Below are 17,486 nucleotides of genomic sequence, written 5' to 3'. Positions count from 1 at the left end.
TTTCAGGTGTCCCCACTCCCCCTCAGTTCTCATTATTGTCTCGTGATTACGGTCATCAGCCGTAGATTCCCCGACCTGTGCTCTGAAGAGAGAATGTTCCAGACTAAAGCTGAGGCCCTGAGAGCCTCCTTCCTGGCCTTCCTGCTGAGTCTCCCAGGATCTGGGGCCATCAAAGGTCAGGAGGATGGGTGGCGGGGCGCACGGTGGGAATAGACAGTCACACGCTTCCTTTAGAATGAGAGATTTTGTCAGACTCTGTCCATCTCCTCTGGGTCTCACCTCTCCTCATTCCCTTATGTGTTTGGTTTCATCTTGCTCTAATAAGCATTAAAGACAAAGGCAGCCAGGCTGGAGAGGTGGCTCAATGGTTAAGCGTGCTGCCTGCTCTTCCAGAGGACCCAGGTTCAATCCCCAGCAACCACAGGGCAGCTCACAATCTGTAGGGGAATCGGGTTTTTTTCTTCTGGGCCTCTGTAGGCACTTTTTATTCATGCAGGCAAACACCCAACATAAAATAAGATCTTATAAAACGTAGTGGCCGGGCTGGAGAGATGGCTCAGTGGCTAAGAGCACCGACTGGTCTTCCCGAGGTACTGAGTTCAAATCCCAGCAACCACATGGTGGCTCACAACCATCTGTAATGAGATCTAATGCCTTCTTCTGGTGTCTGAAGACAGCTACAGTATACTCATATATGATAAATAAAAAATAAAAAAATATTAAAAAAAAAACAAAAACGTAGTGGCCACAATCACCCAGTCGGGAGTCAAGGTTCAAATCCACCCACGGACTGACTCTGCACTCTGTTGACAGCTGAACCCAGCAGGGCCCCACTCCTGCTTTAAGTGGCTACCTTTAGAGACCTATGGAGCAATGGTGGGAACCTAGCAGTGCATGGATCCCACCTCCTAGGATCTTATGATCTTCCCAGGATCACTGTGTGAGGTTAAACCATGACAGTGATGTGTCTCCTCCTGCTGATATCAGGAAGCACCAAGCCCATGCATGTTGTCATCCAAAGACACAGAGATGGGAAGAACTAGAATTCACAGCACAGGACTGGTGTGGTGATGCACACCTGTAATCCTGGCGAGTGGGAGGCTGGGACTCAAGGTTTGGGAGTTCGAGGCAAGTCTGCGACAGGAACGCACAGTTAAGCAAACCGACAAAACAAGGTTTTGTAGCAAATACACCTGGCTCTAGGTTCTTTGTGGTTTTGAAAATACTCCAATGAAAAACAATTTAGGGAGGAAACAGGGTATTTGGTGCACAGGTGCAAGCAATAGGTCCATCATTTCAGATAAGTCAAGGCAGGAACGCGATGGGTCAGCTACATCACACCCTCAATCAAGAACAAAGAATAATCACTCAGGAGCCAGAACCAGGAAGATCTCTGTGAGTTCAAGGCCAGCCTGGTCTACATAGTGAGTTCAGGGAGGCCAGGGCTATGGTAAGAACCTGTCTCAAAACAAAACTGAACACACAGACAAACAGAAACCAAAGAATAAACACATCCTTGGTTGTTTCCTCTCAGATCATTTTCTTCTCTCTTTTTTGGGGGGTGGTGGTGATTGTTTTTGTTTGTTTGTTTTGGAGACAGGATCTTATTGTGTTGGCCTGTTGGCCTAGAACTCTCTATGTAGACCAGGCTGGCCTTGAACTGATAGAGGATCTGCCTGCCTCTGCCTTCAGAGTGCTGAGATTAAAGGTATGTGCTATTCTGCCTGGGCACTTTCTCCAGGCCTAGGGAATGGTGCCGCCCACAGTGGGCTGGGTCTCTCTACATAGGTTAACAATCAAGTCAATCCCCCATAGAGATTCACAGAGGCCAACCTAATGTAGACAATCCTCATTAAGTCTCTCGTCCTGAGTGATCCTAGATTGTGTCAAATTGATGGGTGAGAATAACCAGTATAACCCATGCCCTGTCAACTTCACATATGAACACACCCCTTGAATGCTTAGCCTTCCACCCTTGTCTTAAAAGTCTGCGTTAATACAAAATTCAGTCCAAGGTCATTAAAAATTCCGATACTTCAACAGTCCAAACTCTCCTAACTGGTAGGTGCTATAAAACATAAAATAAAAATAAGGTTACATAGTAAACATTTTTATTCCTAAAAGGAAGAACTGGAGTATAAAAACCAACTACCCCGAAGCAAAACCAAAATCCAGCAGTATAAACCCAAATCCGGTAGCGTTGTGTCTGGCATTTTGGACTAACTCATAATCTTCTGGGACCCACAGAGCTTGAGTAGTCCCAGCTCTGCCATCCACAGCACACTCGAGCCTCCTCTTAGGGCAGCTCCATTGTACCTCTGGGACTCTCCTCGGCAGGAAACACATAGTCCTTGTATTGCCAGTATCCTAGGGTCCAGTGCAACTGCGTCTCCATCTTTACTGACAGCCTCTTAGGACCCTGACCCTGCCATGTAGCACCTTGCTACTCAGATAACTATTTCTTTGTTTCTCTCTTTCTGAAAGAGGGTCTCTTCCTGTGTACCCCTGTTGAGCCTGAAACTTTTGATGTAGACCAGGCTGTGTGTGTGTGTGTGTGTGTGTGTGTGTGTGTGTGTGTGTGTGTGTGAGCATAGGTCTCCATGGATGCTGACTACATCAGACCACTGAGCTACAGCCCCACCCAGTCCCTGCCATTGCAAGTTCTCCCTTCTCCCAGCTTCTCCTCTCAAGGTGTAAATATAGTCTTCACCTTAAAAACTCAAACATGAGCTACCCAATAAAAAACATCCTTGCCTCCGTGCAACATCCCAGCCCCGGGCTGCTCTCTGTGTAGCTAGCTACCTTACAGTACTCATGTTGGATGCCCGTAACTGCTGTAAGAGACAACCACACCTTGGGCGCCTTTTGTTTTGGAGCGTGTGAGATGGGGACCGGAGCTGGGGACCGAACCCAGGGCCTTACGCTTGCTAGGCAAGCGCTCTACCACTGAGCTAAATCCCCAACCCCGTCAGTGCTCTTAACCCTGAGCTATCTCTCCAGCCCCCAAGGGTCCTCTTTAACCTGTTTATCTCCACCCCATTTCCTGCGTCTTCTTCACTTTCTTTTGAGTTGAGTGCTTAGCGATCACCTCCCTTCAGCCAAGACCCTAGACCTTTTCAATTCTTACTTCACCCACAGGCTTCCTGGGGCATCGCTGTTTCTGTTGCTGTGGTAAACATGGCCAAAAGCAAGTTGGGGAAGAAAGGGTTATTTGGCCGTAGCTCACAGTCCACTGGGGAATCAGGTCAGGAACACTGAGGAAGGAACTGAAGCAGAGACCATGGAGGGTTGTTTGTTTGCTTTTTGTTGTCATCACCGTGTTTTATGAAGAAGATTTCCCTGAGCTCACAAGGAACCTAAAACCCTTCTTCAAGAACATTCTCCGTGCTGTTTTGTCCAAGTATAGACACTCCTTACCTGATAGGGCTTGGGGTTCCACGGGGAAGAGCAGGAGAGTGCATCCAAGTCCTCCCATGATCCTCCTCACCGTCCCAAGTCCAGAATGCTCACGTGGTTAATGTTATTACTAATGATAGCTTGTATTATGTTTGCTATTTCTTAACAACTAATAAAGACTAAGGAACAACAACAAAATCAAACCACACAGGGATTTCTATAATTCCACTTAAACCAAAAACAAATGTTGTAAAAGATTTTTTTAAACAAAATTCTTTAAATCAACTTAAAATTAAAAAAAAAGTTTGAGACCATTGTCAAAATTCATCCTGTTAGATTTAATAGGCTCAAGATTAAAAAAAAACAAAATGGAGTCACAGTCTTAGCACACACTGCCGTCGTGTTTACCGTATCACTACAGTGCAGCGAGCTCCCACCTCTTCTGTAATGAGGACACTAGCATACCTGCCCCTCCACCTCCGTGAGTCTAGACCTAACTTCACAGCTGCAGTCCCTGAACCGGAAGCTGTGGGGAGAAGAAAGTCTCTCCTCGCAGCGCATTGCTGTGTGACCTGAGGCAAGTCACCCACCTTCTCTGTGTCTCCTTGGTTGCATCTGGGATGGTTAGGGCACTAGCATGCGTCAAATATGTAGCCTACTAACAGACCAGGAGCTCAGCAAATGCTCAACAGAGGCTCCTGCCACCCCCAGACTCCTGCAGAGTTATGGGGTTCCACCTGGGAGTGGGCAGGGGCAGCAGGACTAAAGATTCCATCTTCCTCCCTCTCCCCAACACCCCACACTGCTACCTCCTGTCTGCTGTTTCTCCTTCTCGCCCATTCCCCTCTTTTGGCCTCTTCTGATTTTATTAATAAACCCAGCCATTCCCCTGCCTCACCACTTACACAATAGTGCTTACATTGGTCTCATTTTCCTTTATCTTGCTTACACAGCGGAGCACGTAGCAACGTACGACATATTTGTGCAGACGCAGCACCCGTCTGGTGAATGCATGTACGCGTTTGACGGTGATGAGCTGTTCTACGTGGATCTTGACAGGGAGGAGACGGTCTGGGACCTGCCGGAGTTCAGCAAGGTGTATGCGTTTGATGCCCAGGAGGCTCTTCCCTACATCGACAGCCTGAAGAACAACTTGAGAGCCTTGATCCAGAGATACAACGTCACCCAGGACCCCAGCGGTGGGTTCTTTTCTTTTCTGCCACTCAGTGGGGAGGGGGAGGACCCCTGGTCCACACTCAGAATGGGAGACGGATGCCCTCTGCTGAGGGGCCCTCCTTTGGGCTCCCTGTGGTACAGTCGGGGGCTGCTATCTCCTCTTCTCACCCAAGAGAGGTTGAGCTGAGATAGGTTGCTCACTAGAAGGAGTCTCCCGGCTCTCTGGACCCAGAGGTGTCAAGAATTCCGAGCCTGAGACAGAAAACACTCAGGGTGGGATCTCTGCGATTTACTCAGAACTGACTGGGTTCTGTCTCTTCTCAGAGCCTCCCGAGGTGACCGTGTTCCCTAAGAACCCGGTAGAGCTGGGCCAGCCCAACGTCCTCATCTGCCACATCGACAGGCTCTTTCCCCCAGTGCTCAATGTCACATGGCTACGTAACGGGCAGCCGGTCACCGAAGGAACTTCAGAGACCGTCTTTCTGGCCAGCACAGAACTCAGATTTCACAAGTTCCACTACCTGACCTTCATTCCCACGGCGCAGGATGTGTATGACTGCAGGGTGGAGCACTGGGGCCTGGACCAGCCGAGTCTCAGTCACTGGGGTAAGCAGCACCCCCTTTCCACACACCCCTGCTTCCAGGACCTGGTACCCCAGCATCCCACTATGCTAACTGCATCTATTCATTTCCCTCAGAAATGCAGGAGCCAGTCCAGGTGTCCGAGACAATGGAGACCACGGTCTGCGCCCTGGGCCTGGTGGTGGGCCTGGTGGGCTCCGTGGTTGGCAGTGCGCTCATCGTAAGGGCTCCGCACGGCGGCCATAACCCTCGGACTCAGGAACCCCTGTGAGTAACTGTGGAGGTAGGGATGCTAGGGTGTAGTCAGAGGAAAGACGGGGCGTCTACACCTGCTGTGCAGAAAGGAGGTGAGTAGGGCAGAGCTGTGTAGAGACAACACCGAGAACCCAGGACTCCTGCGCTGCCCTGAGCCTCTGCGCTTACCGCTCCTTGTTACCCTCACCTATCATCTGCTTAGTGACGGTGCTGAAGTCACTGTGGTTTGACACATGAGAGGATGCTTACAACATCTATGTGCGCAAAAACATGAAGCACCTCCGCCAAGGCCACACAGCTAGACTATCTGGATCGAAAGAGCTTTGCATGGATGAGACGGAGCTCAACCAAACTTGGACCCAATCTGTTTTGCGCATGCGTCGCGGACAGTGTGCCGGGGATCACGTGTAGCTTCCGATCTCCGTTTGTACCCACTGCTGGCAAAGCTCACATAAAAATTCTCTTCTGGGCTTCTGTTTATTGAAACATTTATATTTCAAATACTTGTGTTTTTAAATTCCTCTCCCATTGGACAGTGCTCTCTCTCTCCATGATGTTCCGCGTCTCTCATATTGACTCTGGAATGGGTGGGGCGTGTGTGTGTGTGTGTGTGTGTGTGTGTGTACGCGCACACATGTTACATCACCGCTCCACAGAGGCCCTACGGACTGTCAGGACATCCCTGTTCTGACTCTGGGTTCATTTGTCCCTCTGTTCCCTTACTCTCTCTCAGGTCTATCCTCTCCCCCCCACACCATATGTAACCACGCTAATGGATTAAGTGAGCTTTTTCCTTTACATACAGTTACTATTTGCATGATGTGGAAGTACTCACCACGCCCGCAGCTTTAGGGAGCTCCGTTGGCGTCACTACCCTGACTTTGAACCTCTAGTCTGTTGCTTTCCGTTGTTCACTGTGGCTCTGCTCTAAACCATCCGCCCGTCTCTAGTATGCCGTTGCAGTTGCAGGGAGCTGGGCATGCGCCTTCTTCCTTTGACTGTGTGCTGCCGCCCATCATCACCGAGGTGTGATCTCAGTTCCCAGACCCGAAGTCTCCTGCTGAGTCTACAACTGGGTCCACCGGAGCCCTTCCTAGTCTCCTGCCGTAGCTATAGCCACAACGCCATCGTGTCCCCTTTCATGTATGGGAAGGAATACGCTGCTGTTGTTCACGTTCCTTTAGTCACTTCTAGTTGTGACCATCTTCGCCCATAGCCTTTTTGAAGCTCCGTTGTTCTTGCTTTGCTAGTTTCTGTCTTGCATCCTTTACCCGTTTTTTGTTTTGTTTTGTTTTGGCATTAGTGCTTCTGTGGGAAGCAGAGGGCTGGGGTTTCCTCTGCCATCTTGCTGATGTCATTGCCCAGCAGGGCTGCTGCTGCTGCTGCTGCTTCTCCTTCTTCTTCTTCTTCTTCTTCTTCTTCTTCTTCTTCTTCTTCTTCTTCTTCTTCTTCTTCTTCTTCTTCTTCTTCTTCTTCTTCTTCTTCTTCTTCTTCTCCTCCTCCTCCTCCTCCTCCCCTCCTCCCCCCTCCTCCTCCTCCTTCCTCCTCCTCCTCCCTTCCTCTCTCTCTCTCTCTCTCTCTCTCTCTCTCTCTCTCTCTCTCTCTCTCTCTCTCTCTCTCTCTCCATGTTTTCCTGCCAAACCAGGATGTTTTATGCACTGCTGACTCTGTCACTGAGGTTCCAGGGAAGATAGGGGTCTTACTTAGGGTTTCGTTGCTGTGATGAGACACAGTGACCAAGGCAACTCTTATAATGGACGACATTTAATTGGGGCTGGCTTACAGTTTCAGAAGTTCAGTCCATAGTCAACATGGCAGTGTGCAGAAAGACATGGGGCTGGTGGAGCCGAGAGTTCTACTTCTTGATCTGAAGGCAGCTGACAGGGAACTGCCTTCCGTGGACAGTCAGGAGAGGACTGGAACTGTATACTGGACAGAGCTGGAACGAAGGAGACCTCAAAGCCCACAATGACATTTCCTCCAACAAGGCCACACCTATTCCAACAAGGCCACACCTACTCCAACAAGGTCACACCCACTCCAACAAGGCCACACCCACTCCAACAAGGCCATACTTCCTAATCGTGCCAAACATTCAAATATGTGAGTCAATGGGGCCATTCCTATTCGAACCACAATAGGTTTCTCATAGGGCAACATGGGAGGGAGACAAGAGTAAAACCTCAGTGCCACCCATTGATACCTCACCATTCCTGCTCCCTGTCACCAGCCAGAGCCACCCCCATCCCCACTCCCATCCTCTCCTGCACCCCACCCCACCTACACCTCGCCACCTTTCACTCCCCTACCAGGTCCTGCTGCCTCCTGCATGCAAACTCGGGTTTTCATGGAGTGTGAAGGGAAAAGTCTGGGACGTCTAGCTTATAGCCTTATAATGAGAAGCCTGTATGTCTGTCTGTCTGTCTGCCTGTCCTTCCTCTTTTTTTTTTTTTTTTTTGACAGAGTTTCACTATGTAGCCCTGCAGTCTGTTCTGGAATTCTCTAAGTTACCTGGTGGCAGGCCTTGAACTCACAGAGATCCACCTGCCTCTGCTTCTGCTTCTCGAACGCTGCTGGGATCAAAGCCAGGCACCCCCAAGCTGGCTTAGAAGCCCCTTCTTAGTGGTTTTTATCTGTGGAGTTTAGCACATATCTTGATATTTAGTAATTCCTCTGTAAATGCCTGCTGACTTGCTGGAAATAGTATTTCTTACTCCAGCACGGGCTTGCTTAGGTCCTCACTTACGGAAGGTTAAGTGCCGGCTACGGATTACAATGGCGAGGGTGTTCTGTGGCACGGCACCATCGCTAGAACGTACAGATTGTGACTGTATTGCGATCATGGTAGAGAGTGTGTCATATACTCGAGCAAGGCTACAGTGAAGCCTCGCGGGCTGAGAACGTGGGAGTGGGAGCCATATATAAAGAAAGGGAAGGGGGAAGGCAGGGTGGATCTTAGACTTGATGGTGACTGTGTGTCTTGCTACAGGTGATGGTATTTCTGAAAAGAACATGGCCTTGGGAAGATGCCCTGAACTTGTACCATCGCTGCATAGCCCCAGCTGTCCTGGAGCTCTGTAACCTGGCTGGCCTTGAATTCACAGAGGGGCTCTGCCTCTTTGACAGACTTAAAGCGCTCAGCCCTAGTACCACAAACTAATGGTAACAAGTGGGCGTTGCTGTGCTTGGTACCAACCTGGACACCCTGCCCTGGGCTCTAGGCTCTTCCATGAACGCTGCTGCCTGCCTCCAGGGAATGCCAAAGAATTGTTTTTCCTGTTTCTGAGCTGGGAGACTGAGTCTTGCTGGACGTCTGGGACCAGGTCACTTATGACTAGTATCTCATGGCAGTGTGCCTTCAAGTGGCCCATGGGAGTAGTTCCTGAGGGCTCTGACCTCACTTGCCGGGAGGGTTTGAGAATTTGGATTTGGCCCTGAGGAGGGACCAGTGGTAAAATTTACTTGGATGAAGATTTGTTTGGATGAGTTTGAGGGCTACAGTGGTTGGAGTTCCTAAGGGAAGAGTCAGACCCTTCCTCTTGTTTGATTGTAATCTCTCTTGATAAACCTTCACTTTTTTTCTTTTTTTCTTTTTTTTTCCAGAGCTGGGGACCAAACCCAGGGCCTTATGCTTGCTAGGCAAGCACTCTACCACTGAGCTAAATCCCCAACCCCAAGCATCAGCCCCTCTTGATAAGCTGCTGGACCCTCCCATCTCAAAGCCGCTGAGCTCCACTCAGCTGTTACTAAGCAGAGAGGCCATGACTTCTCCAAGACATACCCATCTCTTGTCCTGCTGACCTGAGATTCTAGCTACAGCCTCACTGGAAGAGAAACTAAGGCAGGGAGGGTTCGAGGCTGTGAGGAGGGACCCTCATCCATGCAGACACCTGCAGAGAGAACTCTGTGTGTCAGGCTTGTTGTAGACACTGGGTGGGGAGGCAGAAACCGGAATCAAATTAGGATTCCACCAGTTGGACCACTCAGCCCTCCGAGGGCTAGACTTGACAGCTTCAGAGCAGGAACCCCTTATGTCCCGAGGAAAGGGTGTCAAGGTGGTTTTAACCGGAAAAAAGGGCCATATAGGTTACTCAAGAACCACCCTGGGCTAAGCCCACTAAGCTCAGGATGAAATCCAGGAACCTGTATTTATTAAATAACCAATACATTAAATTGATACGACTTTTAAAAGATTTATTTTTATTTTGGTACGATGAGCGTTTGCCTGCGAATATACACATGTATACAATGTCCGTAGTGACCGGAAGAGGGAGGCAGATCTCCTGGAACTGGAATTACAGATGGTTGATATCAGTTTTGTATGTGTTGTGAACATATCCCAGGTTTTCTGCAAGAGCAGCCGGTGTTCTTAACTGCTGAGCCGTCTCTCCAGCCCCTGATGTGGAACCTTAACAACTGATTCCAGTAACACATAGCTGTAGATCTTTTTTTTTTTTTTCCTTTTTTTTTTTTTTCGGAGCTGGGGACCGAACCCAGGGCCTTTTGCACAGGCAAGCGCTCTACCACTGAGCTGTAGCTGTAGATCTTTAAGAGAGGGATGGGATATTTTGTCATACGTGTGCACTGTGTAGTGTTGAATCGGGAAACCAACACCCATCACAGCAAACATCCGTCATTCCTGTGTTGGGAACATTCAAAGCCCTCTCCAGCAGCTGCTCTGAGACAGTGGATTGATCTCAGCTGGTTAGCCACGCTTTCTCTGTACCTCCCCTCCCAGCCCCCGACACCACCATCTTTGCTCTCTGCATTCACAGCATAATCGACTTAGCGTCCACACGTGCGGGCCTGTGGCGTTGCCTTTCTATGTCAGACTTACTCCTCCATCTAACACAATGCCCTTCAGGCTCCTATGACAAGGTTTTATTTGTTATGAGCTCGTGCATGTAGAGGCAGGGGTGCCTTCCTCTTTTGCGTTACATCTCATTTTTTTTTTAAAAAAAGATTTATTTATTATATATAAGTACACTGTTGCTGTCTTCAGACACACCAGAAGAGGGCATCGGATCCCATTACAGATGGTTGTGAGCCACCATGTGGTTGCTGGGAATTGAACTCAGGACCTCTGGAAGAGCAGTCAGTGCGTTCTTAACCACTGAGCCATCTCTCCAGCCCACACCTCATTTTTTTTTTTTACACACCTCATTTTAAAAAGATGGTTTATTTCATTTTAGTTATGTGTATGTATGCACACATGTGTCTGAGCATCGGTGTGTGCATGTGAGTTCAGATGCCCACTGAGACTAAAGGGATCAGATCCCCCTGGAGCTGCAGTTACAGGATGCTATGAACAGCCTCATGTGGGCACTGGTTCCCAATCTGGTCCTCTGGCAGAGCAGCGTGGGATTTTACTGTTTCCCAGCCCACCTCCCCCATATCCTCTGAGATGGGACTGTGGCTGAACCTGGAGCTCACCTATTTGGCTAACTGGCTGGCCAGCCAGGTTCACAGATCTGCCTGTCTTTGCCCTCCCAGGGCTGAGGGTTTACAGACCTGCGCCACCATGGCTGGCTGTTTTGGTGTGCTGGGAATCCAAACTCAGCTCCTTATGCTCTTGTGGCACAGTACCACAGAACCACAAATGTGTATTTATTCCAAACTCCACAGGCTTTCTGGAGCCAAAGATCCAGGAGATTTCTCAGACATCGTCAAGCTTGAAAATCTTTCAATGTCGTTTGGAAGGTGGCTGCCGGAAGTTTGACGGAAGTTCTCTCTGTCAGGATAGACATCTTAAACATGGTTTCTCTATGCAGCCCTGGCTGGTCTGGAACCCGCTCTGTAGACCAGGCTGGCATCAAACTCATAGGGATCCACTTGCCTCACCCTCCAGAGTTCTAGCATTAAAGGCGTGGCCACCATCCCTGCATCTCTCTATTGAGGGAGTATTGATGGAGTCCTTCCAGGGCCAGCCATTGGCAGAGCCCATCAAGAGGCAAACGCTAGGTGCATGCGAACCCTGGTCAACCTCTGGCCAGCATGGAAGAGGGTGTCTAGGGACCAGAAGGGATAAATGAAGACCACCAACGCCCTCTGCCCAGCCCACATCTGAGGTGGGAACTGCATGTAGCGTTCCTTCAGGGGAAGGAAGCATCTTCAGCCATTACATGTTCTTTCTTTCTTACAGGATAAAATAAAATGTTTTTGAAAATGATTTGCAGATATAAGGGTTTTTATCCTGTGGTTTACTTTATCCAATGATTTCCCTTTAAAGTTTCTTAGCCTGTTTTATTTTATATTTTACCCTAAATTTTCCCAGAGGGACCCACAGGAAAAATCAGGTTCTATCATGGACCAGATGGAGGCTTTGCCCGGCTCAGCCATTTGGTGCTCTGTGGCTTCTCTGCTCCTTCCTGAAGTCCCTTCTTGAAAGGTGAAGTGGCCAGTGACCTACGGCCTCCACCTTCTCACCCACTCTCTTTACTTCCTTACCCAGCAACAAACTCATCATCTCAGAGAACTGCTCTGATTGGCTGCTTACTGCAAGGGTCTTCCCCTAACCTAGACTCCGTTTCTTTTTATCTCCATCTTGCTCCCTTGCTCCCCAAACAAACGTTTTTAAAGCCACCCAACCCAGCAATGGTCCTCTTTGTGGAGCTGGTCCAGGTATTTCTAACCATAATGAGCTTCCTGGGTCCCCGGGGAGTATGGGCCATCAAGGGTAAGTGCTGGGGACACCTGGGGGGGAGGTGGCACAAGAGAAAGTGTCTCTGCGTCGGGTATACGGCAACCCCCCCCCCAACACACACACACCGCAGACAAATTCCTGCCACTCTGTCACCTCCATTGTGGACCTAACCACGGGGCTGAGGCCGGGTCTCCTCTGGGCTTCTTTTACATCCGAGTTCTCCTTGTCCCTTCCTTTTCTCAGATCCCTGCCCTCACCCGCCTCACTGCAGAACACCCTGGCTCCTATACCACTTCCTGGCTGCAACGGGCAGTTCTTGTCCGGCTTTGGTGCAGCGTCCACCTCCGCTGTGTGTTTATGTGCGATCCCCTTTGGCTTTCCGCGTTTGGCACCGTGCTGGGCTCACGGCAGTCCCTCACACTCCTTCAGAGTGTGAAACTTTGAATCCCGTTTTCTTTTTTTCTTTTTTTTTTTTTTAATTGGCTTTTCAAGACACGGTTTCTCTGTGTAGCCCTGGCTACCCTGGAACTTGCTCTGTAGACCAGGCTGGTCCCAAACCCAGAGATCAGCCTGCCTCGGCCTCTTAAGCGCTGGGATTAAAGTTTGTGTGGCGCCGCTGCCAGGCATGAACTTCTGACTTTATGTCCGGTGTACCTTACAATATTTGGGGATCTTCTCCCTCCCTCCACTGTTGTAGGAGACAGCGTTTCATTGAATTAGGTAGCCCGCGCAGGTCTTAAACTTCTGATCCTCCTGTCTCTGCCCTCTGAGTGCTGGAGTTGGAGGGGTGTGTCGTCATGCCCGGCTTGTGGAAAAGCCGCCCTTTCCCTCACCTTGGTCTCTGGATCATAGATATTATTAAATCGTGCTCCTGTCTGTCACTGTCCCTTACCCACCCCTAAACTAGCTCGCTTTCCCAAAAGCCCCCTTCAATGCTTCTCCTTAACCATTTTCTCCTCACCCCAAATTTACCATCTCTCACACACGACCTGACAGGGTGGCTGCCACTACAGCCACCGCTGCAGTTGGAGATCTGGAAACCTGACACCTTCTGGGGTGGGCAGTCTCTCCTTTTCCCACCCAGCTTTGTCAGCTCCACCCATGCGCGCTGTTGGCCACGCCTCCACCCATGCTTGCAGTGGCCACGCCCTCTCGGCCCTCCCACTTTCGTGTCCCTGGAGCCCTTGCAGGGGCTGCTGCGGCTTTACCCGGCTGTCCTCGCACACAGCCCAGCATGAGCGCAGGCTGAGACACATTTCTCTCCGCTCCCATCCATCCCTCACCCGATACAGCCGACCACATGGGCTCCTACGGACCAGCCTTCTACCAGTCTTACGACGCCTCCGGACAGTTCACACACGAATTTGACGGGGAACAGATTTTCTCTGTGGATCTGAAGAAGGGGGAGGTCGTGTGGCGTCTGCCCGAGTTTGCAGACTTCGCGTACTCGGACTTTCAGAGCGGGCTGATGAGCATCTCCATGATCAGAGCTCATCTGGACGTCTTGGTAGAACGCTCCAACCGAACCAGAGCCGTCAGTGGTACTGGGCCCTCCTTCCACCCCACCTAACTAGGCAGGGACAGGACCCCCAACCCTTCTCCAGAGCCCTGCCCTCCCCTCCCCTCCTGCCCCAGGAGGGTCCCAGAAAGCTACTGCAGGAAGTATCCCTTAATCTTGGCCCTAGTAAAGCCCAGCTGTACGGGACGAGATTTTGGGATTCAGGTTCTGATTTCTCCTAGTGCCTCCCCGGGTGACCGTATTCCCCAAGTCTCGTGTGGAGCTGGGAAAACCCAATGTCCTCATCTGCATGGTGGAAGATATCTTCCCGCCTGTGATCAATATCACCTGGCTGCGCAACAGCCAGCCCATCACTAAGGGAGTGACCCAGACCAGCTTCTACTCCCAGCCTAACCACAGGTTCCGGAAGTTCCACTACCTGAGCTTCGTGCCCACGGTGGAGGATGTGTACGACTGCAGGGTGGAGCACTGGGGCCTGGACGCACCACTCCTCCAGCACTGGGGTATGCAGCACCCTGTCCTAGCCGGTCCACGTCCCCGTGTCCACTACTCCAGATCCCTTCCTATCTCCTCTGACCCTCGCTTTCTTTCCCAGAGCCCCAGGTGCTTACCCCACCACCGGACACCACAGAGACCCTGATCTGTGGCCTGGGCCTGGCTCTTGGCCTTGTGGGATGCCTCCTGGGCACCGTGCTCATGGTCACAGGCACACGCATGCCCAGTACCCGCAGGTGAGTGAAGAAAGCCGAGGAGTCTATGGCAAAGGGAGGAAGATGTGGAGCAGATGGAAGAGGAGCGGAGGGGGAAGGACGAGGAACGGGGCAGGAGATAGAAAAGTAGGAGTTTGGTGAAGTGGGCGTGCGAACGTGAATGGCCTCGGTCATCGGGGTTTTGTGACTTTAGGTAACTTCTGAGAGAAACCCATGAGAGATGATTCCTGGCGGACTTCTGGAAGCTTCTGCATGCTCAGCGGCAGCCTATTACAGCGTGGACCTCGAATGGCACCAACAGCTGTTCTACAAGTCCCTCATTTTCTGGTCACCAAGTCCCAGTAGAACTTTGTGGTCACAGTTTGTGCTGCCCTGGTACCAGCCACACCTCTTGCAGCTTGGGGGCTGGAGAGATGGCTCAGTGGCTAAAAGCACTGACTGCTCTTCCAGAGGTCCTGAGTTCAATTCCCAGTACCCACATGGTGGCTCACAACGGTCTGTAATGGGATCTGATGCCCTCTTCTGGTGTGTCTGAAGACAGCTGCAGTGTACTTAAAAAAAAAAATGCTGGGGTTGGGGATTTAGCTCAGTGGTAGAGCACTTGCCTAGCAAGCGCAAGGCCCTGGGTTCCGTCCCCAGCTCTGAAAAAAAAAAAAAAATGCTTGCCTGTTTCCTTTTCATAGGGTCAGTACTTACAGGTGAGGGACACCTGAGCATCAAGAGGAGTTCTGGGTGGTGACCAACCAGGGGGGGCCACATTACTGAATGTTTTTATGTCAGCTCACCCCTGCCTTGTTTGGCCTACAGTGTGGTCCTTGTCAGTGGATCATTTCACAAGGGCTTCACATGTCTCCTGAATTCAAACTTCAAGGAAATGGGTACAGAGTATCCAATTGTTGCAACTCCCCTGACCTAGGACTTTTGTAGGCTACTGGGAGAGGAGGGCTCTCAGGAACTCTGCTCCTACATGAACACCACCTCCCTTTCAGACATTCCGAGCATCCTGTGAATGCCAGACAGCTGCCCAAGACTCAGCATGGCTACCTCCTTCAGTGGTGTGCATCATATTAGGCAGCAGGGCAGCACAGAGAATCTGCAAGATGCAGGAAGACAGGAGGTCCAGGACTGGAGAGATGGCTCAGTGGTTAGAGCCCTGGGTGCTCTTGCAGAGGACCTGGGTTTGATTCCAGGCACAGACACTGTGGTTCACACCAGTCGGTAACTCCCAGTTCCAGGGGATCCTGGTGCACTGATGTGCATGCAGGTAAATTACTCATGCATATCAAATTAAAATAGTAAACTAATCTTCAAAGAAAAAGGATAGGACGTCCCAGTGACCCACCAGCTCTCTCTAACTGCATGTCTGTGTGAGAGTGTCAGATCTTGGAGTTACAGACAGTTGTGAGCTGCCATGTGGGTGTTGGGAATGGAACCTGGGTCCTCTGGAAGACCAGTTGGTACCTTTAATAACTGAGCCATCTCTCCAGCCCCACACTGTACTTCTTAACGTGCTCCGGTTGACTCTGAGGTCAGTATCTAATGCTAGGGGACGTCTGTGATGCAGTTGCTGCCGGGGGCCACCCTGAGTTGGACCAAAACTGCTTTCTGGAGAAACTGGGCTTGTAGTGTTTTCAGAGTCGATTAAGATAAATAGAACCGGGGTTGAGGATTTAGCTCAGTGGTGGAGCGCTTGCCTAGCAAGCACAAGGCCCTGGGTTGGTCCCCAACTCCTGAAAAAAAAAAAAAAAAAAAAAAAAAAAGGATAAATAGAACCAAAACTGTGGTTTGAACTGTAAGCTTGGTCCTGGGACAGAAGGGGCTGAGAAGGACTTCTTGGATTTCCTGGGAGAGAGTGAAAAGAAATGCTGGGTCTGGGAAAAAGCAAGGTCTTCCCTGTACACTGAAGGAGTGCACACAACCCGGGGTGGGTTTGGTCTGGGGGCAGAGCTGGGACGAGACAACAGAGCCCAGCTCCTCTTCCTGCTGGGCCATGGCCTGCGTGTTAGCCACAGTCCTCCGTGCACTGTCTTCTCTGGTTGGTCCCTCACAGCTCTTGAGCTCATGTTGTACCTGTCCCTGCCTCCTCCCACCCTCACGGGACTGTCTCCCAGTCACACTTTCAAGTTCTTGGAAAAACGAACAGCTAAGAAACTGGGGGTGTGGGCGGGGTTGGGCATCCATGCTGGTCCGACGTACTCTGAGCAGGGGACAAGATTGCACAGCCATCGAGCCCCACCTGAGGTGAGGGGTTAGGTTCAGGGAGAGGACAGCCCAGCTCTTGGCAGACATCACAGTTGGCCACTACCTTTCCCAATGTGTTGTTCACTCACCTCGACCGGTCATCAGGGACTGCCTCTCCCTATGGTTCTGACTCTCCCCATCCCGAATGCTTTCTACAGATAACAATCAGGTCACCTCTCCCACGGAATGACACAGCCATTCCCCTCTGCCCTCCGGCCCACTCTCCTTTCCCTGAGATTTCTGTGCTGGCTCCCTCAGATCCCTTCTACGAATAGCCAGAATCAGAAGAGCTCTGCGGGATTTGTGACCAAGCCCCTTCCCTTACCGCAGCCTCACCCTCAGGGACAATTACTTCCAACTGTCCTAACAGACCCTGAGGTGTGATCCGGTTGTGGATTGCTCCCTCCCCAACTTATGGTGCTGGCAGCTTGGTCCTCACTACTGGTGATGTTGGGGTACGGGGATCTTTAAGATGAGGTCAAGAGGAGGTTCTGAGATCACTGGGGACATTGTCCTGGGGAGGGATTAATGCAGCTCTGGTTATCTAGTCGTAAGAAGCAGCCTGACCCCCAACTGCCCTCTGGCTTCCTGTCTGCCTCCTTCCCACACTCCCTCCATGGGGGTATCCCCAGACTTCAGATCCTCCCCCAGAGCCTGGCCTCGTGCCCTTGACTCTCCAGAACCACAGACTAAATAAATCTTTTTTTTTTTTTATTTATATGTGTATACTGTAGCTGCCTTCAGACACACTGGAAGAGCTAGATCATCAGACCTCATTACAGATGGTTGTGAGCCACCATGTAGTTGCTGGGAATTGAACTCAGGACTTCTGGAAGAGCAGTCAGTGCTCTTAACCGCTGAGCCATCTCTCCAGCCCCTAAATAAATCTTTTAAAGGATGAAAAACATTTTGTTAGTGGAAAGAGGACTACAGCCGTTAATAATAATCTCCTGTCCATGCCACG

General features: G+C 50.6%; 3 protein-coding genes and 1 pseudogene across 3 annotated transcripts in view; 2 read left to right on the top strand and 2 right to left on the bottom strand.

Moving 5' to 3' along the window:
* LOC116887415 overlaps window positions 1-17,486 on the bottom strand; it is a 496,132-nt pseudogene that overhangs the window by 130,354 nt on the left and 348,292 nt on the right.
* Window positions 1-17,486, bottom strand: part of LOC116887417 (RT1 class I histocompatibility antigen, AA alpha chain-like) — a 431,868-nt gene that overhangs the window by 80,511 nt on the left and 333,871 nt on the right. The window lies entirely within an intron of this gene.
* LOC116887427 (RLA class II histocompatibility antigen, DP alpha-1 chain) lies at window positions 50-5,449 on the top strand. Its single transcript, XM_032889043.1, has 4 exons — window positions 50-175; window positions 4,350-4,595; window positions 4,897-5,178; window positions 5,271-5,449. Exons 1-4 carry the CDS (start codon window positions 94-96, stop codon window positions 5,423-5,425), a joined length of 765 nt encoding a protein of 254 aa, XP_032744934.1. The 5' UTR covers window positions 50-93; the 3' UTR covers window positions 5,426-5,449.
* LOC116887428 (HLA class II histocompatibility antigen, DO alpha chain) lies at window positions 11,951-14,846 on the top strand. The gene is made up of 5 exons (XM_032889044.1): window positions 11,951-12,085; window positions 13,345-13,593; window positions 13,793-14,074; window positions 14,167-14,302; window positions 14,475-14,846. The coding sequence occupies exons 1-5, from the start codon at window positions 12,004-12,006 to the stop codon at window positions 14,476-14,478; spliced, it is 753 nt and encodes a 250-aa protein (XP_032744935.1). The 5' UTR covers window positions 11,951-12,003; the 3' UTR covers window positions 14,479-14,846.

This window comes from Rattus rattus, chromosome 18 (assembly GCF_011064425.1).
Source record: "Rattus rattus isolate New Zealand chromosome 18, Rrattus_CSIRO_v1, whole genome shotgun sequence".
Classification (NCBI taxonomy): domain Eukaryota; kingdom Metazoa; phylum Chordata; class Mammalia; order Rodentia; family Muridae; genus Rattus; species Rattus rattus.
Note: the sequence above shows the minus strand (reverse complement) of the source record. Positions and strands in the feature narration are given on the sequence as shown.